Raw genomic sequence first — 14,613 nt, 5'->3', positions numbered from 1 at the left:
ACATCAAGGCTGTAGATGTCACAGTTTCACCTGCTATGCAGCCTCCCCATGCCAAGGTTCCTCCTGCTATGCAGCCTCCCCACCAACAGAGGTCTTCAGTGAGGCCCGCTCACAGCTGCCCTAGCCATCTCCTCGCTGATCACCTGATGCAGCAGTTCCAGCCCTATTTTACCCAGTCTGTCCAGTTCCTCCTTGCCTCTTCATGGAGTCATCTTAGTTCCTTGACCTGGCCAGACTTGTCTTGCTATTCTGCCTTGCCTTATGGCCTACCCAAGCCTTGTGGCCTATTTTGACCTTCTACCTTGCATTGTGACCTGTCTTGGTTTCCTGCCTTGCTCTGGGGTCTTCTAGGCTCTCCTGCATTGCTCAATGGCCTTCTGGGCCTACCTGTCCTACCTTGTGGCCTTTGGGCCTAATAGGGTTAGCTTGCCCTGTCTCGTGCCCTATTGGGCTTTCTGGTTTACTGTTGCTCGTCCTTGTCTAGTCCTTGTTCAGTCCTGTCTTTGTCTAGTCTAGTCCTTGTCCCTTGTCTGTTTCCCAGGCCTTGTCCTCTTGCTTGGTGCAAGCCTCTGTATCCAGCCTCTGCCTGTCCTCAGTGCAAGCTTTGAATTCAGCCCTACCAATTCAGCCCTACCTATATGCATCCCCTGCCTGGCCTCAGTACCAGCCTCATCATCAGTGTCTGGGTCCAGCTCCCAACCTGTGCTTCAATCCAGTTTCCAGCCAGTGCCTGGATCCACCTCCCAGCCTGTATACAGTTCCCAGTCTGTGCCTGAATCACCATGATGTTTGGCTAGAAGGAAAGTCCTACAGTCTCCCAGATCCCAAAGACTCAACCTGCAAGGGAGGGGGGCTGGTTAGGCAGAAGAGCATCTCCAGTCCTGTGTCACTTCTGTGGGGGTAATTCCTGATTCCAGCCTGCCAGACCATGACAGTAGATACTTAGTACATTAGAAAATTGGGAAGTAGTCCCCAGTAGGGGTGGGCGCTGCTCATTTTTTTGTTTTGCTCTTTAATTTTCCTTTTTTCAAAATGTAAAACAAAAGAAAAGGAAAAAGAAATGAAAAAAACATAAATAAATGATAGTATTCTGTCTGGAGTTCCGCTCTCTTCCCTAGCCAACAAAAATATATATATATATATATATATTTATTTATTTATTTATTTATTTATTGGTTTTTATATACCGCTGTTTATCAAGATATCACGTCGGTGTACAGAGAACATATTAACATACGCCTTGGCGTTATAAAACGAACGCCGTAGCTTTATACATAAAACGCATTAACTTTCTACATAGAACAAGATAGTAAGAGTTAAAAAACTATACGCCAACGAATTATATATAGAACAAATATGTAAAAATAAAATAAATACAGAGAATAACTTAATAAGGTGGGGGAGGCAATCAAGGCTTAAATTAAGGCTTAAATTAAATCAAATTTATTAAATTAAATTAAATCAAGGCTTAAATTAAATATATACAAGAAAATACCAGCTGGAGACCCCACAGCCCGTGCATGAAAGCGCTGCATGCAATGGAGACCCAACATATGAAAACTCGATTGACTGCGGGATCCCCAGCATAGGTTTAGAAAGTCCTGCCATATATAGTGTAAGGAGGAGACTGAGCTTCAGTGCCTGACATAACGTTCCTGTATTCAGCTTGGTTAGGGCAGGAAGTTACAGAGGTAGCACAGGTGAGGAGTACTATGCTGGGGGAGGAGAGGCTCACTTACCAACTGGGCAGAGAGCAGTGTAAACATTAGAAGAAAAGTTTAGAATGAATGTAACGTTACAGAAAATGTAGAATAAATGGAAGAACTGTGTAGTGCAAGGGTTCTCATGGGAGGCTGCAAACCGGTCTGATTTGCAGGTTATCTACAATGAATATTATTGAGAACCCCTGCTGAGTAGAGTATCACATAAGAAAAGTGGTTATAGTACCATTACAGACATGCCAATTACCATAACTTCTTTGATCCTTTTAACAAGACAGTTTGAACATATCAGAATGACTGCTGTAGTCCATTAGTATGAAATCTCATGATATCTCTATACAAAAAAAAAATCATTTTTTTTCCTGTGATGGATTTTCATAAAGTGTTGGAAAACTGGTTTATTGCTGCTATGCAACCTGACAGCTCCCCAGCACTCAAGGAGCTGTCACATGGCCTGAACTTCCAGTCTAAAGCTATTGAATTATCAAGATGCATACTAGCAATGAAACAGCTTTCTACACCTTTCCTCGGCCAAGTTAAATATCTTGAATCTACCAAACTCTAACAAATGAGATTTCCAACTTCAACAGAAAGCAGAGAGAGAAGCATTATGTACTGTACCCAAAGTAACATGGTGGGGGGAGTAGGGAGTGTGAATACAGGAAGGTAAGGCAGTATATTTTGCAGAATGAAACATTCTTTTTTAATTTCATAGGTGCACTTTTAAAAATAAAACATGAATTTATTAAAAAAAACAAACATGTCCTATTGATTCCAAAAATCATTTCTAGACTGTGGTCATACTGATGGTAATTTTAAAAGCCATTTATGCAGGTAAAGCAGTTTGTTAACCTGTTGAAAAGCGTTTTTAAAAAATTGTATGCATGTAAGGTCTGTACACGTGCAAGTTTACCCACAAAGAGCAGAGGCGTTCCCAAAGATGGGGCTGAGGTGTAATTTGCTCTCAAGCACATCATTTTCAATTTCAAAAGTATGTGTAACCCTTTTTTAGTGGATGGCATGTATCCTATGGGTTCATAAAATAATTTCTTCAACGGGGAAATCTTCTCTGTCCTTTCCCCCAAGTCTTCTGTATCCAAGGGGTGTGTTCTTTTGTGTGGGGGGAAGGGTAACCTTCTGGGCCCAGGCACTGGAAATCTTCTGTGTCTGTGTTTATTACAGGAACAAAAATGACATTTCACTGGAAAAATGACAAGTTGGTTTTTTTCCACTGAGTTCTCTCATTTTTGTTTTTATTGTAATAAACTGATAAATTCCTAGGAAAAATAAAATAAAAACTGAAAACAAAGCTCCCTGACTATAAGGCAATGTACAGAAATTGGAAACCTATTTAGAGATGAAAATGGGTATCCGTAGCAAATTAAGCTTAATTACTGGCTCAATCAATGCTACCAATGGTATTTGGTCAGTACATTCAGCATAAGATCAGAATATCAATAACTGACTTTGCCAAGGCTTGATAGAAACAAGTTTTTTTTGTTTTGGAAAAGTAACAGATGCAATAAGGAAGCTCTTAGCTGAAAACTGGAAAGAAGCTTTGATAGCAGAAATAGGCAGCTGCTCATTAAGCAGGAGAGGGGATCTGTGTAAGAAAATCCTTTTTAAGGGAAAAGATGATATCACAAGAACAGGATAGATGCCTAGTACAAAAGAGGATAAATCTGCTGCAAGAGAAAGCCATAAAGGTGAATTTTAAAAGTCCAGCACACACCAGAATCGAGAGATGCACGCTCATGTAAGGCTTACACACGCCCATCGTATTTTAAAAGCTGCCTATATGCACACGTACCTCCCGCTGCATGTACATCTAAGAATAAATGGGCCTGGTGTGGGCAGGGCGTGGGCATTCCAGGGCAGGGCCAAGAGATGTGCACACAAGTACTTGCGTGCCTGGGTGCGCACCCAGGTCTAGTGCCGCATAATTTTACTTCTGCTATGGAGGAGGTGTAAGTTTAAAAAACAGCATAAAAAAAGCCATTACTGAGGGGGGTGGAAATGGACTGGGGAAAATGGAGGGAGTACAGACTAAAGAACCAGGGGGTGGGGTTAGGAGGACTAGGAGAACACTGGGCAAACTGGTGGAACTGGTCTTGACATGGATGTGCGTCGGTTATAGAATTCCGACTTATGCAGCTGAAACCTGATTTGCGTGGTTGGGCACGCCTACTTGCAAGATTAGGCGCACACATACGTGTGCCAAGGCTATTTTATGATGTTTGCGCAAATGCGCGTATGTTATAGAATCACCGCATCCTTGGGCTTGCGCCGATGTACACACGGCAACATGTGCCCACACACACCCCTTTGAAAGTTACAGTCAGAAGGAGCCGTGTGCTATAGGTAAATGGTGGGAAAACTGAGCAGGGGAGGAGGTGAAAGGAGAGCTGCCCAAGTAGGGACCTGCTTGTTACTTTGGGAGTCAGAGAGCTGCTAGAAAAGTAGAAACAGGATTACCGGCCTAAAGGCGCAGGGCAGTGAGATGTTTTGCAGGAGATTTGGGTTTGATTGCCAAGCTTCACAAGGCTTCTGCTCCAGGGGTCAAGTTGAAGATGGAGGCATTCACAGCCTTGGGGTGGTGGTGGAGGAGGAGGGGGTTCGGTGAGGGCGTTCCAGCAATCATACAACAGCAAAGCCTACTCATTGAACTCGGGGTGCATTTGTACTCAACTCCAGAGGGAGCCACAGTCTGACTTTTTCAATTTTCCTTATTTACTGGGCTGAACACTTTTGATTGTCTGAAACCTAACGTGTTCAGGGCACTATGAATTTCATACAGTAAGCACTCTGGGTTGATTTAGCGAGAATGATTGGTGGGATGCTGTGCAGGCAGTGCTCACAGCCACTGGGGAGGAGGGGGGCGGAAGACCCAGCCATTACACAAAGGACACACTGCACTAAGGGCTGCAATCTGGGGCAGATGTAGTACAAGCTGAGTAAAAAAAAAGGCGCTAAGTTTTAGCACACTTTTAGTACGTCTTCAGATGCTGAAAAACGAGCTAACTCCTGAAGCAGTAAGCTAATGGCATGCAAATGTATCAGGAGTTAAAAAAGCATGCTAATATAAACGTGTGCACACATGAATAAAAATGTAAATACCCGAGTCCAGGGCTCCAGTTCCAGGACCACATTGGCACAGCACTTTAGACTGAGTTAAGCTTATTCCAGCTCTGAGCCCGGAGTTATATTTCCAGCCTTTAAACTAAATTAAGTCTTCAGGACTTTGACACACCTGCCTGCATTAGGGAGTAATAGCTAATGCCTTCATTAATATGAGTTTTGCATGGAAGTGTGCTAATTTGTGCACACATTTTTACTCATGTTTGTGCACACATTGTATTCATAATACAATTGGAGAGTGTTAGGAATTAAGTACCCTCTGTGATATTTACCGTATTGTGCACACATTGGGGCAGATTTTAAAAGCCCTGCATGCTGGCGCGCCTATATTGCATAGGCCACCGGTGCGCGCAAAGCCCCAGGACGCGCGTAAGTCCTGGGGCTTTGCTTGGGGAGCATGTCGGGGGCTGCGCGGCATTCGGGGGCATTCCGAATGCCGCGCGGGGCTGTGGGTGTGGTACCGGCCCAGGGGTGTAGATTTGTTCGCGCCGGGTTGCGAGAACAAATCTACACCTGCGCATAACTTTAAAAATCTACCCCATTGTTTGTGCACTAAAATTAAATCAGGAGCCACGTAATGTGCACAAAACATGTATGCAGGGACAGTAACTTTCAAATGGGCGCACATATACACGTGCGCGTCGGTGTGCACCCAGAGGCACAGCAATTTTATATCGTGTGTACATAAGCGTGCATGTTATAAAATAGCATAGGTGCCCGGATCTGTGCTTCTAATTTTGAATTTGTGCACGACCAGCAGCATAAGTCGGTTTATGGATGTGCAACTGCCTGCATTTTAAAACAGATGCTTGTCCAGCCAAGGACCAGTTTCACCAATTCGTCCACCAGTTTGCCCAGTGTCCTCCTAGGTCCCTCCCAATTCCCCCATGGCCCTTTAGCCTGCACTTCCCCAGTTACCCCAGACCCTTGGAACCCCTCACAAATTACCTGTAAACATTTTTTTTTTCTACTTACATAACCTCCATAGCAGAAGTAAAGACACATGGCACTGGGCCTGGGTGCACAGGCACTTCCAGCACATCTTTTGGCCTCGCCCACACCGCGCCCCCCCCCTTTTTTTCCTCTGATGTGAGATATTTGCGCATCAGTACCTGTGCGCATATCCACCCGCTTTATAAAATCAGATGGACACGCTTTAGTGCTAGATGCACGTCCGTCTCCTGATTTTGGCGCGCATCCAACTTTGAAAATGCACCTACCGCACCTTGTTACTTTGGCGCCAGGATGCATGCACACAAGGTTCTGTAGGGAGCTGCAATATGTGGCCCATGAGCCGAGGACTACGGCTGTGAAGTCTGGGTGAGATGGGAGGGAAAGAGTATCAACGATGAGAAGTCCAGATATTTGCATATGTGTTGCAGCCCCAATACAGGCTGGTTCTAATTGAGCTGGAAAGCCAGAGAAATAGAAGGAAATTGCCAAGCTTAAAAAATACTGCTTCATATCCTGTAGTATCTACTCTCATATTTATTGGGTGTACTTTTTAATGATTTCTTTAATATTTGGTTTTTCTTTTTCTCCTCTTTTTTTTATAATCAGGATTCTATAGTTTGTTATAAAATTTTATCGAGAGAGAGAGAGAGAGAGAGAGAGAGAGAGAGAGAGAGAGAGAGAGAGAGAGAGAGAGAGAGAGAGAGAGAGAGAGAGAGACTTACTATAGTGCCTATGCCCTACATAGGTATTTGAATCCCTATGGGAGGGCTACCTACTAACTCGGGGTGAGGATTAGGTATGAGCGTCGGGGGTTGGGGGCCACTTTCGCATTCCACATGAGACCTACGGACAGAACAGTGGTCTCTAGTGCAGATTTGCTGGCCGTCGGAGTGAGGACGCTCACTCCAAGAAGTGGTTTGGGCAACGTTCTCTCTACCTAGCTTGATGGACACTCTACCTGGGCAACAACATGCTAGGTGGAGAGAATGATGCCCAAATCTCTTCTTGGAGTGAGCGTCCTCACTCCGACGGCCAGCAAATCTGCACTAGAGACCACTGTTCTGTCCGTAGGTCTCATGTGGAATGCGAAAGTGGCCCCCAACCCCCGACGCTCATACCTAATCCCCACCCCGAGTTAGTAGGTAGCCCTCCCATAGGGATTCAAATACCTATGTAGGGCATAGGCACTATAGTAAGGTTCTCTCTCTCTCTCTCTCTCTCTCTCTCTCTCTCTCTCTCTCTCTCTCTCTCTCTCTCTCTCTCTCTCTCTATTGTGGCCTGCACATATCCCCAAGTATAAGGATGACAACCAATATATTTTAAAATAAAATTTATTTATATGCTAATAAATATACAGAACTAGATATTGAAATATGCAGAAAATAATTTTAAAAACATATCTAAAAGTATCTGAAGTAAACAGTTTACATTTTGGTGGAAAGAATATGCATAATTCAGTTTCAAAAATATTAGATTCCACAGTTGCTTATCAAAAGTAGGTATACATTGAAACTGGTGATTTGTTGAGTACCAGTGCTGTCACTGGTATGCATGGCCTTTGTACCCTCACCCAAATTCCATGCATACCATTAGTAGCTAATAAAAATAATTTTGGATCAACTGACTTGAAGCCTGAAAATGGAAGAGCTTGTCCAAATAATGAACTAATGTATTAAGTATTAATTATATTTTAGATTTGTTTTAACTTTCTTCTACCTCTCTTTAAAAACATTTTCAATTCCCACCCCTTTTTTCCTAACCTTTTTTTAGTGGAGAATAAGAATTTTCTTTTCTGTTACTCTCCAGATTTTCCCCGTATTATAATTATGCTCTTTGTATGACTACCCCTACCAGTTGTCCGGTAGAAATCGGAGGGCTGAGAACAGCTCCTGGCATGGCAGCAAGTTTCAGTCTGCCCAGGTCATACAAAAACCCACCTAAGCATCATTCCAAATCTTAGATTTAAACGCCTACAAGTCCCAACAATATAAGGACTCAATGGCATAGCCTGTGCTGCATTTTCTTCACATGTTCTTCCAGTCCTTGAAAAAGAGATCTTCTTGAAAGCATTCTAGATATATTTTAAATGCATAGCAGAGCAATATACAGTATTATTAACATCAGCAGTTTCACAAAGGACCACATCAGATACATATTATTCAGGTTCCCACTCAGGAAGAAAATACAAGATACAATTCCCAGATATTCAATTTATTTTACTGGGATGTTAAACCTATGATCCTTGGAAGGATATTCTCCATATTCAGAATTGGAAAATTATGCAGTTTAATCTTATCAAAAGTAATAAAAAAATATATATTTATGTAAAATATAATTGAATTATTCTTTTTACAGGCATCATGAAAAGGTGCACCAAGTGACTTCACGTCAAGAAGAAAGCACTGGTTTTCTTCCTGAATATTCCCAGTCTCGCACACTAAGTTCCGGTGGTGTGGAATAAGGCTCATGCCTTCTATAGTGTAATACTTGTGGACTGTATCATATGAGCAAAAGGCACAGCTGTCCTTTATAATGAACTAAAATCCAGTCTCTCAAAAAATCCAACAAATCAATCTTGATTATGCACTACAAATTCTGCCATAACAAATGAGTCTAGCAAGAAATTTGTCATCTTCCACCATATTTCTTATGTAGGCAGAACACTGCAATTCAGAAATATCGGTTCCATTTTACGTACCAGTAAGTTGGAGTGCTGCTTAAAATATTGTGAGTAGGGTACACATAATAAGCCCTTGGGTTAGAATTCTCATTTGATGCATCTAGACCATGCCACATACTGCATATTTTCTCTCTCTCAGACAATACTATAAAACAAGTTTTAGAAAGTTAATTACAAACCAGATACTGGTGTTTTTCCGATCAAAATACAGTGATTTGCTCAAGGATAATGCTCTCATTACTTTCCCTAGATCAAACTAATTTAAAGAAAGAAAAAGAAGATCTTTGATACTTGAAAAATTTACGGGATTGCTATCTTATAATTATCTGTAAAAATACAAAAAATAGTGGATACACCATTTATGACCAAATATTAATAAAGTCTGAAAGACCATTTGACTAAACAAGGGAACCTTCTATAATAATGAAAGGCTATGGTTCTTTCCATTCTTTGTCAAAGCTATAAAAGATATAACTGTGCCACCTATCTGCTATAAATAGTTCATGATATGTAATATACATACGAACCACATAGAAGTTTCAAGCATATGAATATATCAACTAAATGCTACAGGAATGTAACAAGGAATGGTCTAAAATGAGCAAATGAGTACAGACAGATTGTGAGATCAAGCTCCCAAATTAATGAATTTGTATATTAGCGATAACAAGTATATTGACTGAAATATGCACCTTACTACCATAACTGGATAAAACAGTTTGAAAGCATTATACTGGCAGTATAACATAATGTGATTTTAGTTGATATATTTATAGGATAAAAAGGCATAATTTCTGTTTGGCCAAGAAATTATGAATGGCTTTGTCTCATTCTGAATCTCAGAAAATATTGGGACTCTCAAGTTTCCGGAGAAGAAACAGGAAATAAATAAGGCTTTTTATATCTCAAATATTTCTTCTATGTATTTTTCATGCTATTCTTTTGAGGGAACTATTACAGTCCCTTTAGGGTGAATGGGTATAAAGTAGTCTGAAAACTAGCATTTAGGCAGACTGATTATCAGGAGGGTTTCCGTATTTAAGACACTGGACGCATGCTTCTGTCAAAGCCATCATCTCTTACAAACTTCAGATAGATTATTAAATGGCAAGTGAAAAGTATTTTGGCCACATCCTTAGAATCTGCTGTGATCTAATACATACCATAGCTACACACAGCTTGTAAACAATTATCCATCTGACAAAGAGTTCATGCACAAATACTGATGCAATATGATAGGCTATATTTTTGAATAATGTTTTCTTTTATATATTTTATATAATATAGAAGTAGAAAGTGAGATCTACAATTTAGGAAGTACAGAAGCACTGCAGATAGACCTCATATAATGATGAAAATGGCAAGGAAGGACTCCTCAAACTTCTCAATACGACTCTGCCTCTCTTCTGACATGATCATTGGGGAGACAACAAGAGAGAATTCAATGAGATGTAAAAATAGCACCCTGAAAAACTCTGCAGTGAAAAATACTGCTTAGGAAAAATCAATAAGGCAATAGTGCTAAAAATATATTGGAAAAGGCCGCATACAAAGGGTGTCCAATTTAGAACCCTCAATTTAAGATAATAATTGGTCCTATCAGGCTGACATTTTTTTTCATTCATGCAGATTTCCAACTGAATTTTCAAAAAGCACAATCTGCAGATTACAAAACATATAAAGAAAGAGCTAGAGGCACTATTTCTACCATCAGTTTCAAACCCATATAATCCAGTTTTGCTCGATATTACTAAATCTATAGAGGCATTTAAATGCCATATTTATTAAAAAGTATAGTCTTAAAATGTAATGAAAACAAAAATAAATATAAATTAACCTTTTACTTTCACAACATGATTATTTCTATGTATAGGGAGATCTCACAGTTTGATAGTTTCGAATCTATATATACCTCACTGACACACTTTTATAGTAACAAGATGACAATTACAGAAACTTCAATTTTCCACATTGACATAATCAGAAACCTTGCTGGTTGGCCATTTGTAATATATGTTGACACTCTGAAGTCCTCTGTGATTGTAAAATTTTATTTTAATTTTTTTCGTAATGAATCATCAGCCACCTGCAAGATTTTGTCAGCTATATTTCCTATTTGTTTTTTCACAATATTAAGTTGGCTTTCATGCAAGATCTTCTGTGTCAGGTATTTCTCCCGTTTGATCTTCTCCTTAGTTTTACTTGATACATCTGGAATTGCATACGAAATAATAAATTTCACCAAGTACACGACATGCTGGAAAAAAGGAAAGCAAACATGGTTAGACAGAGAAATAAAAAGCATTGAACAGATCATAGAAACAAATGTTTCTAGTTGCAATTTCTACTATCCCAGTTTAAATGATTGGCGGTGCAGGCTTGTCCTGCGCCATTGAGGGTAACCAGGTTAAAGCGCGCGACGGCGGGTTCTGGGCGGAAGTGTGAGTGGAGCACGGGAACGCGGGGGAGGGGGGGGGCGGACACACAACGGCCAGCGAGTGCAGCGATTCAAATCACTGCACCGCCATTCCGGTGACATGGCAGGTTTCCTGCCACACCAGTGTTGCCAACCTCGCTTATTTACCGCGAGATTGGGCTTCTTTTCCTAGTCATTCGCGTTTTTTTTTTCCGATTCGCGGGCTGCTTTTAATTGGGATATTTTTCCTGCCAGTCGCGGTTTTTTGGGCTTGTTGGGCGGGACTTGTGCTCTGATGTTGCAGTGATTGGCTGCTGCTGCAATGAAGCCTGTCCATAGCAGGCGCACCCTAAATTATTGCAGCAGTAAGCCAATCAGAACTGCAAACCTTCACAGGAGCTGTGGGGCAAACCCAGCACCAGCACTGCATGCACAAGCCTCGCACGTGGGCAGACCTGGAACGCCAGCACGACTTTGCAGCTGCCAGCAAGCAACAGAAAAGGAATCTTCTGACTGTGCAGCTACAGCCAGGTATCAGGAGGGGAGGAATTAGTATGTTGGGAGGGGGGAATGAGAATGTGGGGGCCACAGATGTGCTCGGAGGGGGTAGGGAGGTGCTTGGAGGGGGGGATGAGCATGAGGGAATTGAAGACGTGTTTGTAGGGGGTGGGAGAGGGGAATGAGTATGTGAGGGCCAGGGTCTAGGGATGTGCTTGGAGGGGGGAATGAGCATGAGGAAATTGAAGACATGTTTGTAGGGGGTGGGAGAGGGGAATGAGTATGTGGGGGCCAGGGATGTGCTTGGAGGGGGGTAGGGAGAGGGGAATGAGTGTGTGGGGGCCAGGGATGTGCTTGGATGGGGGAATGAGTGAGAGGAGCTGGGGTTTTTTTAATTTGTTCTACTCCACTTGATTTCATCTATTTTTTTTCTCATTTCTTCTCCCTGCAGCAGATCACCTTTATAAAAAATCCTTATTTTGACAAAAAGAAAGCTTGTCCATACCTGCTGATTACAGGTAAAAAATGTGACATGGAAACTTGTAATGCTATTTTTTTTTTATTTGTTCTATACCACTTTTGCTTTCATCTAATTTTGCTTTTTTTCCCTTTCATTTCTTCTCCCTGCAGAAAGCCTGTCCATACCTACTGTTTCTGTCCTTGGCTGCTACACTACTAAATGGTTTTGATCTACTATGGCTAAAGTAAAGAACTGGGCTAAGTACTGTAAAAAGTACTGCAAAGCGTGGGAAGAGGAACGTGAACTAAAAGCATGGATTCAGCCTGTTTTCAGCAATGAGAGTAAGGTTACGTGCAAATTTTGTAAGTGTGTCATTCGTGCACATCATGCAGACCTTCTGCAACATGCTACAACAGAGAAACATGCAAAAAACTAAGGGGTAGATTTTAAATACTTGCGCGATCGCGTACTTTTGTTCGCACACCAGGCGCGAACAAAAGTACGCTGGATTTTATAAGATACGCGCGTAGCTGCGTGTATCTTATAAAATCCGGGGTCGGCGCGCGCAAGGGGGTGCACATTTGTGCAACCTGCGTGCGCCGAACCCAGCGCGCGCTGCCTGTTCCCTCCAAGCTGCTCCAATTTCGGAGCGGCCTCGGAGGGAACTTTCCTTCGCCCTCCCTTCCCCTACCTAACCCACCCCCCCCCGGCCCTATCTAACCCCCGCCCTAACTTTGCGCGAGTCGGCCGGCAGCCCCGCTCTGTCCTCCGGTCCCGGGGGCTGGTCCAGAGGCCTCGACCACGCCCCCGGGCCAGCGTCACGCCCCCGGGCGCGCCCCGGAAACGCCGCGGCCTGCCCCTGAAACGCTGCGTCATTTCGGGAACGCCCCCGGAAACGCCCCCTCCCGCCCCTTTTCAAAAGCCCCGGGACTTACATGCGTCCCGGGGCTTTACGCACGCCGGCGGCAGGCGCGGGCCTTTTAAAATCTGCCCTTAAGCTCCTTTGTCATCTATGCGACTCACAGACATTGGTGTTTCAATTTCACGTGTTTTGGGCTTCTTTTGGGCTTGTTTTTTTGGAAAAAAGTGTTTGTTCTTTCATGAAAACCTGGCAACCCTGTGCCACATGGACCCAGCTAGCTGCAGAGGCAGGCTGCGTGCAGGCTTGCTGTAGCGCTCGGGATCGCGGGCTTACAAAAAAAACCAAAAAACGGTAAAATTGCGGCGAGCTCAGTAAAAAAATAAAATAAATAAATAGCGAGCTAATTGTTACAAAAAAAAAAAAGGATCCAGGGGATGCAACTAACAGCACGCTCTACTGAGCATGCAGAAGCGAGGTCGCGAGCGAGGGGCTCCGTCCAGCCCGGGCCTCCCGGCCCCACCCCTTGGAGGTCGCAGACCTGGTTCTCAGGGCAGGGCCCTGACCCCTCCAGCCGCTGCTCTTCCCGGCGACAAGGCAAGTCGGGCATGTCCCATTTCCCCCCTTTCGAGCTCTGGTGAGAGTGGCCTTGAGCTGGGCTCCCCCCCCCCCACCTTCCCCCCTTCCCCCCTTGGGCCCTGGGGATGATTTTCACCCTGACCTTTCCCTAGATGCTTCCGGCACCGATTTCCCATACCATCCTCCGTCCCCCTCTCCCCCTACCTCCCCCCCTGGCTTTCTGCCTCTCCCCCCCCCCCCCTGCGAGGCAGCAGCAGGTTCCACCGTCATAGCCCCCTCGTCGTGGGAGAAACAAAGGGAAAGCCCCAGTTCCCAGAAAAAGCAGCAGGGGCAGGTAGTATCTGCAGGGGAAGGGCAGGCCCAGGTTGGTATGCCGGTAGACATCCCCCCTCGCAGTACAGCCTCCTGTTTTGTCGGTCCATCTCTTTCTTTGGGATGACAGCTAACGGAGATAGGTGCATCCTACGAAACGGTGGCTCCTCAAAAGGCCCTGTAATCCACCCTAATCTCAACTCAGCCTGCAAATTCGCCCTCGCTACTTCCACTAACTTTACCACTGACTTTGAACCCTCCCCCCACTCCCCGGCCTCATGTACGGGATCCTAAAACCCTCCCTAAAACCGTAATACAATAAATTCACTGCCTTCTCATCTGGATAATGCCGTAACCAAACCTGAAACTCCTCTACCACCACTGGGGACTCCGCCTTTCCTAACTGTTCCTCACTGCTTGCCCCCCTTACATGGGGCTATAATCTGACTTTCTGAACACTTGGATGCTGGATGGGCTCCGCCGCAAGTAGCGCATGCATGTCTGAACTTGCAATCTGCGAACAAACAAGTGCCTTGATAAATCTCCAGCATACATCAGACCCTCCGATCTTATATATGGGCACATATATAAGATCGCGTCTCCATTCAAATAAAGCTCAAAATTGGACTACCTTTTGGCTTCTAATCCAATCTGTTATCCCAAAGAAAGCATCAGGTAAATACAGGCTAATCCTTAATCTTTCCTACCCGTGAGGCGCGTCAGTGAATAATTTCATTCCCAAGAGCAAATGTTCAGTGCAATACGCCTCATTCGACGCCGCTTTGGACTTGGTACGGAGGGCAGGTCATGGATGGCAAAGGCGGACATTGAGTCCGCTTTCTGGCTGCTGCCGATACATTTAGCGAGTGTCCCCTTACTGGGGTTTTCCTTTGAAGGGCAGTATTTCGTAGATCGTTGTTTGCCGATGGGTTGTGTGGTTTCATGTGTGTACTTCGAAGCCTTCATCTCTTTTTTGCAATGGGTCACTGAGCGGCA

General features: G+C 43.7%; 1 protein-coding gene across 4 annotated transcripts in view; it reads right to left on the bottom strand.

Moving 5' to 3' along the window:
• Nucleotides 1-7,128: 7,128 nt before the first annotated feature.
• Nucleotides 7,129-14,613, bottom strand: part of ANO6 (anoctamin 6) — a 220,623-nt gene continuing 213,138 nt past the window's right edge. For all 4 annotated transcript variants that reach the window (XM_029615974.1, XM_029615973.1, XM_029615975.1 and 1 more), the window contains one exon: nucleotides 7,129-10,750. In XM_029615974.1, coding sequence (XP_029471834.1) covers nucleotides 10,544-10,750 — 207 coding nt within the window. In that variant the 3' untranslated portion in view covers nucleotides 7,129-10,543. The remainder of the gene's footprint in view (nucleotides 10,751-14,613) is intronic.

This window comes from Rhinatrema bivittatum, chromosome 9 (assembly GCF_901001135.1).
Source record: "Rhinatrema bivittatum chromosome 9, aRhiBiv1.1, whole genome shotgun sequence".
Classification (NCBI taxonomy): Eukaryota; Metazoa; Chordata; class Amphibia; order Gymnophiona; family Rhinatrematidae; genus Rhinatrema; species Rhinatrema bivittatum.
This window is presented reverse-complemented; position numbering and strand designations above follow the sequence as displayed.